The following is a 15,362-nucleotide window of genomic DNA, read 5'->3' as shown; positions in this document are numbered from 1 at the left end:
GGGGAGGGGGAGAGGGAGGGGGAGGGGAGGGGGAAGGGAAGGGGAGTGGGAGAAGCAGGAAAGGGCTACATCTTTACTGTTGTGTTTTTCTGAAGCACTTCGCTGTTGTTCTTCTCCCTTCTCAGGAGAGTGAATCGCACAGCCTTTGAAGCACTTTTACATCCCATAAGTTCATAGCAAGTTTAAGTTTATGTCATAGGTTTATGTCATAAGTTTATGTCATAGGTTGATAAGGTTTAGGGAGTTATAGCAGAATCCATTACATGTCATCCCGTTAAGACGAGTACCTGACTGAACATTCATTATCTATTTTCTAACTCCATAAGTTTGTTTTAAGTTTAAAGCAATAGTTTCTATGTCACAAGTTAGCACAGTTTCATCAAGAGGCAAATCGTCTGCTTTGTGCCATATTATTTTGAAGTCTTGCATAGATAAACTAGTCGATCCCTTATTTTTTTTTTGTCCTTGCACTTAAAATAAATTGTCCATTCCCAGTTTATGACCTTTAGTTACTAAAGAGTGGCCTCACTCCTAACCTAGGAGGAATGTTCTCCTGGATTGTAATTTTGTTTTGGTTTTGGTTTTTGGTTTGTTTTTTCAAGACAAGGTTTCTCTGTATAGCTCTGGCTGTCCTGGGACTCACTTTGTAGACCAGGCTGGCCTAGAACTCAGAAATCCACCTGCCTCTGCCTCTGGAGTGCTGGGATTAAAGGTGTGCGCCACCACGCCCGGCTTTAACTGTAAATTTGTTCTAAGCTTCCTTTCTTTTCCTAGTGCAATTAGCCTGTGATGCATGAGAGTTTACAGAGCTCTATTTGCAGCTTTTATTCTACGGGAGGGGGTGAAATTACTTGTTTCAATTTAAGAGGTCTATGAAATCATTATCAGGGATTATGAAATCATCAATTTGAAGTATACAGCATTACCACATAAGAAAACATCTTCATGTTGACCTGCAGGAAATTTGACCAATAGGGTGGTGGGCTGGTGCCCAGGAATCACTAGGCTATGTAACAGCGGCAGGAAAGGTGTATCAGCATCGAGAAGCAATCCTGAGATGAAGTCTCTGGGGACTTTGCCTCCAGAGCACACCCATCGCACCCATGCCAAATGGAGGGGCATCTCCAGAAAATTCACTTGTTTGCCGTAGCCTTTCCTTGTCCTATTAACTTTGTGTAATATAAATTACAATATATAATTTCACATCTTCCAAATACCCCCATGCTCCTCTCCTCTTTTGACCCACCCAGTATCTTCCCAACCATCACTCGACTAGCCACACCCCTGTGTGTCTGCTTATATACCTCCCAGTCATCCTACCTGCCTTGCTCAAATAGAGAGATATACTGAGAGTTTATCTTAACCCTGTCCTGCTTTAAGGACCAGTTGCTAGACAGTGACCTGCTGGATGGCTCTCAGAGCCTGTCTGGGAGAGCAGATGTCCAAGTTAGCAATGCAGTCAGATGCACTAGGAGCAGTGCTGGGAGCCATCCACACAACAGGGCCTGGTCTGATGGAGAAGCATGAGTTGCCACATACAGGTCAGTGCATTCTGGTTCTCCCTAAATCACTCATTCTGAGCAGATTTCTCCTAGATCGAAGGTATACGAAGGCTATGACCTTCTGTGAAAGAAAGAAGAAAAGGAAGGCAAGGACCAGCTGAGTGTGTCCTAACCAGCTTGTTCCATGAATTAAGTTAAGTGTTAGAAGGAGCCCAAACCCAAGATACATCCTAGGCCCTAAAGACATACATTTCATGTCAGCTGCTTGGAAAATGACATGCACGTGTACTGACATGCAACTCAGACAGGTCAAACAGAATGTGGTGGAATAACCTGGACATGTTAACATCTTTTTCTCCCTGAGAGAGTTTAAGGAAGAAGGCAGATTTAGCCTTCAGGGGTCATCAGGAAGTGTTTTAACTGTAGTCCTTCAGCCTGTCTCTACTGGCATGGGCTACTTTTGTTCCCTTCAGATTAGGGTTACAATTCTTTCCTTCAAGTCTACGATAAATTAGATCCCCATCACCAGCCAGAAGACTCCGTAGTGGCCTGAGGTGGAGAATCACAGACTCGGTGCCCTGGAATCCTGTCTCGCACAGACTCCCTAGTGGCCTGAGGTGGAGAATCACAGACTCTGTGCCCTGGAATCCTGTCTCGCACAGACTCCCTAGTGGCCTGAGGTAGAGAATCACAGACTCGGTGCCCTGGAATCCTGTCTCGCACACTCACTGGCTGGATGACACTTGTTAGAATCCTTTCTGCTCTGGGTCACGTAATCCCTGTTGCAAGATAAAATACCTCATGGCCTTCCAGATTAGAAACACCAAGTTTTCACCTGCTAGCTGTCTTTGAGAGAATACAGAAGTCCAAGAAGATCAGGCTGTTTAGTGGAAATTCTATTTCTAAGACCTGAGATGTAGGTCCATGGGAGAGTGTTTCCCAGCCTATGCAGATCTGGGCTTAATCCCCAGCAAAATTATTTTAGCATTTTTGTGAAATAATCCTTAAGTGACATTGCAAATCTGCTGATATGGGATTTCCATGGGGGTTCTGCCTCTGATCCCGAACTTCGTGGTCATTTCATCACTTAATGATGAGGCTGTGTGCTTAACTATCACATAAAACAAGTTGAGAACAATGACGTGCACAACATGTTACCAGCACAGTGAAAGAAAGTAGAATCTGGCTGTTAATATTTTCCCTTCGCAGAGAGCCTCTCTGCCTTCTAGCCCAGGGTTGAGCAGCTGGTACTGTAGATTCACAGCTAGGAGGGGGCTGCTCACGTCTGCACCCTTCTTCTGACAGCACACTTAGTATCCAGCAGCTCTGCAGTGTTGTCCTTGATTCAGCTGTAGTCTCTCAGACCCTCAGTGTCTCCTCAGGCAACACTCTGTCACGTGGTGGAGGCTCCCTGCGGTCTGCAACATTCAACAACACTGTGACAAATGCTATCTAAAGACTCTGTTATCCACCTGGTTTTTCCCCAGCCCTGTGCTCTCTTTGGCAACTCTTTACTCTTTGGCTTTCATTAAAAAAAAAAAGTGTCCCTGAGAGATGATAAACAGGAAAATGGTGGGAAGAAACTGTAGGAGAGGGAGAAGGGAACACAGAGACCTTGGACCTACCATGGGAATAAACATTAGATACTGGCATGAAGAGATATTAAGACAATAGTGTGCTTATCGGAGTGAGTGTTTTTTTAAAAAGTGGTAAATTAATGGTAAAGAGGGCAGTCCATATTAACTGAGTTATCAAGATGAAGGCCTGAGAGGACAGCATTGACCCTTAATGCAGCATGGATGGTGTAAAGTACACTTTGGGCACTACCCTGGTTGACCAGAAGGCTAGCCTTATGCAGTCCAAGCAGAAAGTGAGATGTGGGCTTTCTCCATAGATGTGGGCTGTGAATGTCATTAGCTCCACTTATGATCTCGAGAACTTGGTGTTCCCAGCAAGATAGTAGGTGACTGGCTTTTCTCCAGCTCTTCCAGCCAAGGTACAGCCTATTGAGAGAATCGGTTGGGCGAAGGCAGCAGACATTTCCGTGTTCTAGAACTAGCAGGCAGGCCAGCCCCTCACCAGAATGAAGCTTTCTGGATTTGTGAGCATTCTTGTGCTATTTGGCCTGCTTGCAAAAGTCCAGGGACCCAGTCTAGCTGACTTGCTGACTCCGAGTAAGTACTGCTTTTTCTGGTGTTGTCTGGGAGAAAGGGAAGTTTACTGGAAAGAAGAGACAAAGAACAACTCCTCAGGTGTGGGTCACCTTTCTACAGCTTCTTCCTGGGTGTGGCTCAGGAGAAGAGAGAGATACTTATAAGGTCTCTTAGTGTTACAGTGTCCTCTGTGTTGATACAGGGACAGGGGTCTGGGGAAACACCTTCAAAGTCCCTTTAAAAGGGGGAGGTGGGGAAGGATTATGGTTCCAACATAAATGGGAAGACCTTTCACCTCTTAAAGAAGCAGACAGACATCTTTGTCTGGGGGCTCTGGGGTCAGGGTTGGCAGGTTGTACAGAGTTGGTAGCCCGGTGATCTTGAGCAAAATATTTCATTTCCACGTGTCCTCTCTGGAACTTGATTTCTTCATTTTAAATGAATTTTGGCCCTACAGCTTTGTGGTGAAGAAACAGGACAGAGTAAAGCTTCCCCACGGTGACCGCTCGGCAGGTATTAGCTAACATTTGTTTGTGTTCACTATCTCATTTAATCCTCACAAGAACTCTACGAGAGGAAGTCCAATCGACACTCCTATTTTATTCTTTTAATTTAAAATTTTGGAATTTTAAACATTAAAATATAATTTTCCCTTCCTTTTCCTCCCTCCAATTCCTTTTACATACCTGCTCCCACTCCGTCTGAAACTACGGCCTCTTTGTCTTTAATTGTTGCTGTTATATGTGTATCTGTGTGTGTGTGAGTGAGAGAGGGAGAGAGAGAGAGAGAGAGAGAGAGAGAGAGAGAGAGAGAGAGAGCGCCTAAATAAATAAATACAGCCTGCTGTCTCTGTTTATTATTTTCTGTATGTATATGATTTCAGGGCTGACCATTTGGTATTGGATAAGCAATTAAATTAGGGGGAAATCTTCCCTGGGAAAGAGTATTTCTCCTGGACTCAGCATCCCTTAGTTGTATATAGCTCTTTGTCCATAAACTTCCCTCTTTGAAACTAGAGGACACAGAATTTAAAGAATTTGCCCACCATCACAAGGCTACCAGCATTCAACCAACTAAAATTTTTTCTAAGATAATACCTGTATTAATCCGTTGAGAATTGTATTCAATGTGTTTAGGATCCTGTCTCTCCTCCACAGCGCACACACTCCCAGCAGTTAGGATTCCAAAACCCAGCAGCAGGTGGGGTAGGAATCACTGTGCAATGTTGCCCTCTAGAGGAAAACATCGACACAGCATAACTGAATAGCTAGCATAACTGAAAAGCTGACCCTTGCCTGCCCAACAGATTGTAGGGGCAAGAGTCTACTCCCAAGGAGGCATTCCCAGGGTCTGGAGAGAGTCTGGATTGTTAGGAGATGGATGGAGTGCCCAGGATGTCTAGTACATGAGGCCAAGGTGGCTGTTAAAGGTCCCACAAAGCACAGGGCAGCTCCCATGGCCAACAGGTGATTGTCACCTGTGTCACCTAAATGTCACCAGTATTGAAAAGTTCTGCCCCAGCGGCTGGGGGTATCAGGGATGGAGGGAAGAAGGTTTGGGGGAGTGTTGAAGAGGTTAGAGGGGGTAGTGATGGAAACAGGAGCAAAGAAAAGGCTTCCTTCACGGTGAGCAAACTTGAACATAAGCTTCCCTGCACTCTCAAATCTGAAGGCCTTGAGGCTGAAGGACCGTTTCTTCCCTAGGGAGATGCCCCAGATTCAGAGAGGAGTGTGAACACAAAGAGAAGGACCTTTGTACCAGGGACAGGGACTGCCCGAAGAGAGAGAAGTGCTGTATCTTCAACTGTGGAAAGAAATGCCTAAATCCCCAACAAGGTAATAATACCAAGGGCTTTGGAATAGCACAAGCCCTTTACCATGCCTCCTCTTCTGCCAACCTGGACTGCCAGTGCCCCATGGGTCACTGGGGGTGGGGGGTGGGGCTCTGGGTAAGCTTGCTGCCTTCGGGGTCCTGTGGGATAGATCTATTACAGTTCCTGGTGAGGTTGTGGCAGTGATGTTCTTATCCCAGCAGGTAATTATGAGCCTCAGTTTCCCCAAAATAAATGTTGGGTGCATGGATGCAGTCGAGTCAGACTGTTTCTTGACTGTTTTTCACTGCCACGATTTTCTGAGTCCCACAAGTGGCCATTGTTGTGCTAACAAATGTTATCGGTGACAAGTGAGGTGATTTATCCTCCCAAGCTTCTGATGACTAAGCAATTGCCTCTCTGCCCATATGAACTCGACTCTGTATTAGGAAACCTGCCCTAACATTCCAAACCAGAGCTGCGATCTCAACTCTATTCCTGCCCGCTCTGGATTCCCTAAAGGCTATCTGACATTCTCCATTCGTTTAGAAAGATTTGCTGAGCGTTTCTGACACCCACTTCTTTTCTGAGTTCACTTTGCTCTAACAAAATATATGAGACAGGTTAATTATAAAGAAAAAGGTTTATATAGATGAGGTGTTGAGTCTGGGACTAAATATGATGAGTAGACACCGGCATGGACCCCAGAGGATGATGATGGGTGGGTCACATGATCAACAGAAGCCAAGAGGAGCTGGGGTCCTACAGTCCCTTTGGAGGACATGTTCCAGGTGATCTAGGAGTCTCCCAACAGATCTCACCTCTTGAAGGTACTACAACCTTGTGGACCAGGACTCCAAATCATGAGCCTTGAGTGGGACACACTGTAACCATATCCAAACCATACCCCCTATAATAGCACCTGACTTGTTCTCTGAGGTCAGGGCCAATGAGAAAGGTCTCTAGGCAACTAAACTCAGAGTTGAGTTCAGAGTCAAAGGTAAAAGTGAGGATGAAAAGGCTCACCCAGCAAGAAAATGACTCCAAGAGACCTCAGCGGGGAGTCCAGGGAGACAGAGAGCGAGCATGATGCTTGTCATTATCGGAAAAGGCCCTTAGGACCACAGAGTCCCAGTCTGATGGGCTAGAAGAAGGACTCTTGTCTTAATCCTAAGGACCACGGGCTCAAAGGCAAAGAGAAAGCATGGTCTTTGCTATTTAGTGAGGCCGTGACATGACCAACATGTGTGGTCCTCCAGAACGTGAGGGTGATGGAGGGGGAGGGGACTGGACTTATGTTGGAGGACTTCCAGGACAAGGGAGGTGATGGTGATGGTGATAGCTTCAGCTGGAGACATGGCTCAGAGCAAGGAAGGGTGGGTGGCAGTTGAAAAGTATTGGGGAGCACGGAGTGTGACAGTGGAGCAAGAGTGACAGCCAGGTGACATGCCAGGGGTCTGACACCAGACTTCTGAAATCTGAGTCTCTGGTCCAGTTTTTAAGCATCTTTTAAAAATCTTAACCAAATTAATATTTTTTCTATGCGCTTCCACTTCATGTGATGCTAAAGGCCCTTGGAGCACATCTTACTTCACCTTTACCACCTCTTAAAACTCAATCCTATGCTAGGCGTCAGAAGCCCAAAATGAATCCAGACACAATACCTGCCCGCTGGAGGTTCACAATCCCAGGAACAAGACTGGAGGCATTTTTAAAATAAACAAACAAACAAACAAACAAACACATAAGCGTCAGAAACAAGATGGGAAAATGCAGGCTCGATTCAGGCCACTGGCATGGTGTGAGATAAGGAGCGGAGTTAAGATAGACTTCCCAGAGGAACTGATTTTTAAGAAAGGTTTTGAAAGGAAGAATAAACATTCTGCTATCACGCAGTGGTGCGTGTGGGTGTGCAAAGGTGCAATGGAGCGTGCTGTGCTGAACTGAAAATCGCCACAGTGTGGGGCTTAAAGAGATTCCATTCCATAACCACCCCGTGGATCCTACCTCCAGGGATGCAGATAGTCACCTTAACATCCTCCAGCAAGTGCACGCGCGCCATGTTTGGGGTGTTGAACCGCTGGAGCGTGAGGGGAAAAAAAAATGAGTTCCAACTTCACTTATGGTGGCTCTCAGAGGAAGGAAAGGCATTGTTTTGTTTCGGGCTGCGCACTCTTGAGTTCTCAACTCTGGGGGTCCCTCTGCAGATATCTGCAGCCTGCCGAAAGACTCCGGTTACTGCATGGCTTACTTTCGTCGTTGGTGGTTTAATAAAGAAAATAGCACGTGCCAAGTCTTCATCTATGGTGGCTGCCAAGGAAACAATAACAACTTCCAATCCCAAAGTATATGCCAGAACGCCTGCGAAAAAAAAAGTGAGTCTTGGATGCAAGCTCCCCAATCCCCACACCACGCATGTCCTGCGCATGCCCTGCCCCGCTCTTGCGACCTCCCACCCCATCCCTCCCACACACACACACACACTCCCCCCCCCCCCCCCCCCCGGCATCTAACATCCTCACCAAGGCTGTCCCGGGAAATGTGGGTGTGGGTGTGTGGGTTGGCCTGTCCCAAAGCAGCTGTGTCTTTCTCTGACCTGACAGAGCTACATCTGATCAGGGAAAGAGACAGGACCTCCTGGAAACTGAAGCTGGAAAGATATGGGGGAGTTGGCAAACAAGAATGGATTTAGGAGGGGTGAAGGGGGATGTAGAAAGGTCCCCAAGACAGACTGCAAAATGGTCAAAGAGCGTCCAGACCCTCCCAGGCACTCCTTCCAAAGAACCATCCCAAGCATCAACTTCTTCACTTCTTTTGCCACCAAGCCAATTCTATCCATTTCTCTTCAAAAGAACAGACTGACTTTTGTCTTCATGTTCTTTGAGTGAGCATAGATAATAACAAGCTTCACTATATTTTCACGCCTAGATGGTTGCACTTTTCTCATATTTAACTCAACTCCCGTTGACCAACCCCACTTTGAGTCTCCTCCTAGGATAAGAAGTAGAAACATAACTCCAGGCTCCAGAAACACACCCAGCCCGAGATGCTCAGCTCTGTCTTATCTCTGTGTTCTCAACAGGCAATCTCACCTGAACAGAGGACACGCTGGGAAAATCATCAGGATTTGGTTTCTGCTCCAAGCTCTGTGTGCCTGCTGGGTGCTCCAGACTGGCTTCTGGGGAGCACTTTGAGCACTGCAAGGCCTTGGGTCTTCCCAGTTATGGGATCCTAGGATACCTCCCCTCCCACCATGCCAGTTGCTATCCATAACACCTCCTCTTGGGGTCCCCATCACTAGCTAAGCCTCAGCTGCTCAGCGCCACTGTCAAAAGCTCCCAGTTAATTTCCATGTAGCTCTCGACTTCGTCCAGTAAAGTCTTTGGCTTCACCCTGTGTCTGTGAGACTGAGTGGTCCGCACATCTGCAGTACAGGGAGAGTGATGCCTCTGGTGACGCCAATCAAGGACGTTTACGGAGACATCCTCGAAACCTGGGAAGCCAAGGGAAGATTTTTCTCCTTCCTCTGGGCAACGCCTTGCTTTCAATGCCCCAGAGACTGACTCGGGAAGAAAGAAAGGGGTTCAGGTGGCTTACTTGGGAAATCCCCCCAAGACACGCAAGGTGGAGGAGTAGTGGGTAGAGTGTAGCAGGGACTGTTGTTGCCATGCCTCAACATATTTGATTCCCACCCATTTCACTTACAACAGCAAGAATGTGTCCCAGCACACACACACACACACACACACACACACACACACTTTTTTTTTTAAATCTTTTTCTTTTTTTAATTGAAGTGGTTTCTGAGTTAGTTACTGCTGGGGGAATTGTAACATACTCCTACCAATAAAACGTGCCTCTGAATTTTCTTCATCTATCTCCAGTGACAGGAAAGCTGAGACACTGGTCCAGAGTTTCCTATCCTTCCCAGCCCCCGGATGCTTGAAATATTAAACTCATCTCAGCCCAGAATGTTCCACATTCAAGCTGAGTAGGCTCTAAGGGACCAAAACCCAGAGAGTAAAACTCTGGCATGTGACAGGATGCTATACAGCCACAAACCCCAGGAACCAACACAGGGCTCTGCTGTGGATGCATGTACACTGGTGGCTGGGAACATGGCTAAGGGAGTAAAGAGCTTGCCACACAGGCATGAAGACCTGAGTTCAAATCCCCAAGACCCATGTAAAGCCAGGCAGGGTAGCTCATATCTGTAATTACAGTGCTCCTACATTGAGATGGGATGAAAAACAAACAAACAAAAAAACATAAAAAACAGAAGAATCCCAAGAAATGTGTGCACCAACTAACCTGGGGGATACAGCAGATTATGGTGTGGGAATGGAGACCCCACCTCAAACAAGGTAGAAGAAGAGATCCCATATCAGAGATGGTCCTCTGACTTCCACATGTGAACCATGGAAACCTCAACACACACACACATGCACAGACACACACACACACAGACACACACACACACACACACACATGCTCTACCTGGGCAAGTTAGTCAAATCCTGTGTCGATTCTTTAAAAGGGGTGTGGAGTGAGGTGGGGGGAGGGCTAGAGATGTAGCTCGGAGTGAGTGAGGCCCAGGACTGAACTCATCACCAGCAAAGAAAAAGACAGCAGGAGAATCTGTAAGGTGGGAGGCAGTCTCCGGGGCGGGAGCAGCTGGGAGGCAGTCTGGGGGGGGGGGCGGGGCAGCTGGGAGGCCAGAGAGTGACAGATAGTTCATGAGTCAGGGTTTGCAGCTGGAGAGAAAAACATTTCCGAACCAGTAGATATGACACACAATCTGGGTTGGTTTGCTGTTGTTTTTGTTTTGTTTTGTTTTGTTTTGTATTGTTTTGAGACAGGGTTTCTCCGTGTAACAAAGCCCTGTCCTAGACTCACTTTGTAGACCAGGCTAGCCTTAAACTCAGAGAGATCTGGCTACTTCTGCCTCCTCAGTGTTGAGATTAAAGGCATGCATGACCATAACTGGCAACGATACACAATCTTATGAATGTACTAAGAAGACAGATTCCATGTTCTTGACCTGAAAATGGTCGGTTTTCTCTGGGGGAATTCTAGCACGGTTTGTCAAGGTGGATGCTGTGGAGTTGTCTCTTGCAGTTGCAGATGGGTGCATCAAGTGCATGTGGCTGCTGCCAGCAGTCCCTGCCTCAGTTTACCCCTGCATGGCTCACATTGTGACCCAGGCAGAGAGACATTGAAAGGAGACAAAGGAGACACAAGGTCAAAGCCACAGATAATTAACCCAGAGATGAGAAGAATCAGCGGCCAGGACAGTATGCAGCTCAACTGATCGTTGCTTGCCCAGCATGCGTGAAGAGCTGATTTCACCCCCAGCCCCACACACATTCACTGGGTGAGGTGATGCAGACCTGCGATCCCAGTCCTGTGGAGGTGGATGCAGACAGATCAGTAACTTCTACTACACAGCAAGTTTGAGACCAGCCTGGGAGAGGAAACAAGGGGAGAGGGAGAGAAGGGGTGAGAATGGAAGGAAGGAAAGATGAAACAAAGGGAGGCATGAGGGGGGAGGGTCGCAGAACAGGAACAGAAAAGCAAGATGAGAATTTGGCAAGAAGGGGAAAGGTGAAATTACAAAGAGGGGACTTGGGTATGGTGGGTGGGGATCTTGGGTGTCAACGGCACAACTGAGAAGACGTCACCTCAGTTAAAGAGTTGCCTCCAGATTGGCCTGTGGACATGCATGCCTGTGGGGAATTTTCTGGATTGCTAGTTAATGGTGGGAGTGCTAGCTTTCGGTGAGCAGTGCCGCACGGAGCGGGGGATCCTGGACTGGGCAGGCCAGAGGAAGCAAGCAGTAAGGACCGTACTTCCAAGGCCTCGGCTTCAGGTCCCACGACCAAGTCCTACCTTGGCTGCCTTTCACGATGGGCTGGAACTGTAAGCTGAAATAAACCTTTCCCTCCCTATGTTGCTTTTCCTTAGTGTTTCATCTCGGCAGCAGAAAAGCAGCCCAGAAAACTTCCAGCCTCCAATTTGCCCCTGGGAAAGGTAAGATTCTGGAATTCATATAACTTTTGAAAAGATTCTAGAAGAACTTTAAGCAAGTGCATCCCTCTCCTGAGTAGCCAGAGACTCTCAGCTTGCGGAGGCCCAGACCAGCCTGTCAGATCCCTTACTCCCACAGTTTGCACTGTGGGTACAGCTAGTCCACTGATAGCCTCTGGGGAGGGAATGTACTGGCTCCTGCCCAGAGATGCTTCCTGGACTGTTGGGGCACGCAGCAGAGGCCAGAGCCACTGACAAACTCCTCCTGGTTTAATGCCTCCAAACAGGCTACTGCTTCCTAAAATGAGACTCTGGGGACTTCTGCCATTCCTGGTCCCCTTCGTCCTCCTGTGGAGCATCCAGGAACCTGAGCTGGCAGACGGGTTCTTTATCAGTGAGTACTGGGTCCAGTTCTTAGCACGGAGAGAAGAAACTTGATGGGGTTAGAGAACAAAACACGCTGCAGGTGACAGTGTCTCCCTCACCTCAGCCCCTGGCCCTGGTGGGGTGATGTTTGGTGTCAGTGTTTCCCCATATCCTGGAAAGATGGCCTGGCTGGACACAGCTCTTTGGTCTGTGGTGGTTAACTGCCCACCATTATAAAGAATACTTCCTGGAAGTGCTGGGACTAGTGTGCATTAAATGGACCTGGGGATTAACTAGCCAAAGGGATTTCCACTGAAGGCCCAGCCTCTTCCTAGCACCACCCCATCAGCTCCCAAACCTGCCCACTGCAGCTCCCCAAAGCTTTCCTGTGTCACAGAGGACCTTCCCTGTGTGCTAAAGTGCAGCCCCCAGGAGTCCCTTAGCGTGATGATGCATGGAGATTCTGAGCACTGAAGGCAGTGGTGGAAAGTGGATGCTTAGGAGGTCACGTGAATTCTGAGACCACTTCTCAGGAGCCGTGTGGCTCTGCATGAGTCCATGGAGCCTCCCAGTGCTCTNGGTCCTCTGTTCTGTGTGTGCAACACTGTCCAGGCCCACTCATAATTGTGTAGTGAGGAGTGAGGAGCGAGAAGAACAGACAAGTGCCCGGAAGTACTTCATCAGTATGACCCACTGTTCATTTAACCCTGGTACCTTGCTTGACCAAGGCTTTCCAAACTCTGTCACATTAACCTTCAAAATGACAATCTGGGCAAACAGTGAGAGCAACAGGGGCCAACCAAGGACAAAGCTCAGGATAGTTCTAAAGGGCTGGGTCTCTCCCTGGAAAATCGTAGATAGAGAAGGTCCTGGGACTAGATGCTGAGTTCTTACAGCTGAAGATGTGGCCAGTGTTGTGAAAACCCTGAGCTGCTGAGGGTTGCCTCCTCCTAGTGACAGGTGAGGGACAAACAAGCTTCCTGAACTCTGCAGGCATGCCCTGGGACTGGGAAAGAAGAACAATGTTTCCTTCAACTCCTCACAGGACCACATCTTCTCCTCATATAGGAACATGCCCAAGAGTCAGAGTGAAGTGTGAGGTTGAAGAAAGAAATGAGTGTACAAGGCACCGACAGTGTCCAAACAAGAAGAGGTGTTGCCTGTTCAGCTGTGGGAAGAAATGCATGGACCTCAGGCAAGGTACCTCTCTGGTCCCTGACAGCACTGTCCTCCTGCCCTCACATTGTCCCGCCCCTCTCCTGAATGACTGAAATCCAGTGCTTCTCAAATATGCTCCTGGCATTGTCTACTTGATGCAACTCTTGTAGGTGCTGGGCGGGGACTCCTGTCACCTGTGCTGTAAGGGGTTTCCTCTAGCTCAGCAAACAATGGCATTGGTGGCATGTTTCCTCTCTGAACCTCAGTTTTCCTTCCCTAACATGGATGTAGGTACTGGGTCCTACATCCATGTGATCCCTTGGCTGCCCTGTGGTGCTGTTCTGAGATACTCAGAGGCTATGAAAGACTCATCAAACACCAACAGTGTGTCTGACTGTAGGACAGTATGAGACAGGTGTGTGTGTAACATGGGGCAGGTGTGTGTGTAACATGGGGAAGGTGTGGGTGTAACATAAGGCAGGAATGTATGTAACATGGGGAAGGTGTGGGTATAACATGGGGCAGGTGTGGGTGTAACATGGGTCAAGTGTGGGTGTAACATGGGTCAAGTGTGGGTGTAACATGAGGCAGGTGTAGGTGTAACATGGGACAGGTGTGTGTGTAACATGGGGAAGGTGTGGGTGTAACATGGGGCAGATGTGTGTATGACATGAGGCAGGTGTGTGTAACATGGGGAAGGTATGGCTGTAACATGGGGAAGGAATGTGTGTGTAACATGAGGTAGGTGTGTGTGTAACATGGGGCAGGTGTGTGTGCAACATGAGGCAGATATGGGTGTAACATGGGGCAGGTGTGTGTGACATGGGGCAGGTGTGTGTGACATGGGGCAGGTGTGTGTAACATGGGGCAGGTGTGGGTGTAACATGAGGCAGGTGTGGGTGTAACATGGGACAGGTATGGGTGTAACATGAAACAGGTGTGGATGTGACATGGGGCAGGTGAGTGTGTAACATGGGACAGGTGTGGGGTCTCCTGGCTTCTCTGTCCAGGCCTCTGTCCTCTCTATCACTTCTGGCCTTCTATACTCTGTTCTCTCTGTCACATCCTTGAGTCCTACAAACGACCATCAAAATCATTCCCCCAGTGTTACCAGTCAGCAAATACTCGGGGTGCTCATGACACCCTTGAGGGCTCCACCTGCTCACCGTGGGCAGGAAAGCTTTTCCTGGGGAAGGCATACAGGCCTTGGAAACCGAAGGATGGGTAGTGTGCAGGCAGATGTGGGGAGGGAGAGCTTGACAGACACCAGCAAGTGCTCATGGGAAGGCCCTGGGTTAGGAGACAGGATCAGGACTGGAAATGCTGGCAAGGGGAGAGGGTGAAGCTAGATGAAGAAGGGAACTTGGAGGGTTGGCCTTGAGCCTCCCAGTGATCCAACCGCTGGCTGTGGTCTGCTTGGGTTCTGGTTGTTGAATGAGGGAATCACCTGGAGGCCAGGCTGACCTCAACCTTGTCATCCTCCTGCCTCCGCTTCCTGCTGTCTGGGATTCTAAGTGTGCACCAGCACACCTGCTGTGTCACCTACATTTAATTCCCTCACCAGCTATGACATCAGGAGAGTCATGTCACCTCTCCAAGCCTGTGTTCCTCAACTGCATAATGAGAACATTAAGAGGTCTGCCCCAAGATGAGCTCTCGGCATGTGGGAATGCTAAACTTTGTGGCCAGAACTTTAATAGCTAAGTGTGTAGGCTTTGCTGTGGTATTTAATAGTGTGGACATCAGCTGCCCACTAAATGCGTAAGGATGGGATCTTTCTTTCTTTCTGAGAACGTTCCTGAAACATTCATGCAAATGAGAAGCTCAGGACTGCTGTGCCAGGGTACGGCTCCATGTTCTGAAGCAATCAGAAAATATGAACAAACTCAGGATAAACCTACATTCCAGACATTAAAAAGCCCACGTGGAAATCATGGAGTAGAGTGGACCTGGGAAGCATCAGAAAGGCATTGACACCTGGGAAGGTTTGGATATTGGCGGAGCTTCCATATAGCTCAGGGCAGCCTTGAAATTACTGCAATCCTCCTGCCTCAGCCTCCTAAGTGCTGGCATGTCAGGCAAATGCCACCATGGCTGGCTATAGAAAGAGCTTTGAAGAATAAATAGCAGTGTGCCTTGTTAGCAAGGGAAGCTCAGGCATTGAGCAGGTGTGAGGACATGGAGACGAGAGGACCTGCAGACAGGAGGACATGGAGATGGGAGGACCTGCAGATAGGAGGACATGGAGACAGGAGGACATGCAGACAGGAGGACATGGAGACGGGAGGACCTGCAGACAGGAGGACATGGAGACGGGAGGACATGCAGACAGGAGGACATGCAGAC

At 48.3% G+C, this 15,362-nt stretch overlaps 1 protein-coding gene across 3 annotated transcripts in view; it reads left to right on the top strand.

The window, feature by feature from the left end:
* The first annotated feature begins 3,509 nt into the window (after positions 1 to 3,509).
* LOC110289401 (WAP four-disulfide core domain protein 6A) overlaps positions 3,510 to 15,362 on the top strand; it is a 14,519-nt gene continuing 2,666 nt past the window's right edge. The window contains exons 1-4 of one of the 3 annotated variants that reach the window (XM_021155590.1): positions 3,510 to 3,676; positions 5,359 to 5,490; positions 7,673 to 7,840; positions 8,548 to 8,855. In XM_021155590.1, coding sequence (XP_021011249.1) covers positions 3,586 to 3,676; positions 5,359 to 5,490; positions 7,673 to 7,840; positions 8,548 to 8,561 — 405 coding nt within the window. In that variant the 5' untranslated portion in view covers positions 3,510 to 3,585 and the 3' untranslated portion in view covers positions 8,562 to 8,855. Of the gene's footprint in view, positions 3,677 to 5,358; positions 5,491 to 7,672; positions 7,841 to 8,547; positions 8,856 to 11,704; positions 11,887 to 12,926; positions 13,059 to 15,362 lie in introns of those variants that run through there. The other 2 variants (XM_021155592.1, XM_021155589.1) reach the window with 2 other exon arrangements.

The sequence above is a fragment of the Mus caroli genome, chromosome 2, assembly GCF_900094665.2.
Source record: "Mus caroli chromosome 2, CAROLI_EIJ_v1.1, whole genome shotgun sequence".
NCBI classification, from domain to species: domain Eukaryota; kingdom Metazoa; phylum Chordata; class Mammalia; order Rodentia; family Muridae; genus Mus; species Mus caroli.
This window is presented reverse-complemented; position numbering and strand designations above follow the sequence as displayed.